The sequence below is a fragment of the Aptenodytes forsteri genome, unplaced genomic scaffold (assembly GCF_000699145.1).
Source record: "Aptenodytes forsteri isolate BGI_AS27 unplaced genomic scaffold, ASM69914v1 Scaffold632, whole genome shotgun sequence".
NCBI classification, from domain to species: domain Eukaryota; kingdom Metazoa; phylum Chordata; class Aves; order Sphenisciformes; family Spheniscidae; genus Aptenodytes; species Aptenodytes forsteri.
In genome coordinates, this window is record NW_008796059.1 from 2,801 (window position 1) to 3,653 (window position 853).

General features: G+C 68.5%; 1 protein-coding gene across 1 annotated transcript; it reads left to right on the forward strand.

Annotated features, from left to right (window-relative positions):
• Positions 1–8: 8 nt before the first annotated feature.
• On the forward strand, positions 9–818 carry LOC109279682 (galectin-4-like; the record flags this gene model as incomplete). The annotated part of the gene is made up of 2 exons (XM_019473936.1): positions 9–174; positions 672–818. Coding segments are annotated over 2 exons (313 nt in total), but the record flags the coding sequence as incomplete, so codon positions are not given.
• Between the last annotated feature and the right edge of the window lie 35 nt (positions 819–853).

Consider the following 853-nt stretch of genomic DNA (forward strand, 5'->3'; position numbering starts at 1 on the left):
CTCCCCAGGTTCCACATCAACCTGCGGGCGGGTCCCGGGGGGGACGTGCTGCTGCACTTCAACCCGCGCCTGGACGAGGGGGTAGTGGTGCGCAACAGCCTGCTGGGGGGGGAGTGGGGGGTCGAGGAGCGGGACCTGCCCTACAACCCCCTCCAGTGCGGCCGCTACTTCGACGTGAGTGCACCAGGGCGGGCGCCGCACGTGGGTGGGCGCTGCACGTGGGTGGGCATCGCTTGCATGAGGGTTTGCGGTGCACGAGGGTGGTCAGTGCACGAGGGTGGGCTTTGCATGAGGGTGGGCATCGCTTGCACGAGGGTTTGCGTTGCACGAGGACGGTCATTGCACATGGGTGGGCATTGCACGAGGGTGGGCATCGCTTGCACGAGGGTTTGCGTTGCACGAGGGCGGTCATTGCACATGGGTGGGCATTGCACGAGGGTGGGCATCGCGCATGGGTGGGCATCGCTTGCACGAGGGTTTGCGTTGCACGAGGACGGTCATCGTACATGGGTGGGAGCGGGACGAGGGTTCGCATTGCACGAAGACCCACGGGGCAGGAGGACGGGCATTGCGCCGGGTGGGCGTTGTGGGTGGGTGGGCGTTGGTGTCACGGGGGGGCACGCCTTGCATGAGGGCGTGCGTCGCCCACCGCCGCTCCCCCCCCGCCCCAGCTCTCCATCCGCTGCGGGAACCATCGCTTCAAGGTCTTTGCCGAGGGGCAGCCGCTCTGCGACTTCTTCCACCGCCTGCCCCCAGGGCCCCACGTCGACACGCTGGAGGTGGAGGGCGACGTCGTCCTCTCCTACGTCCACTTCTGAGCCCCACAGCCGGCCCCGTAGCCCGGCTCCTGGCC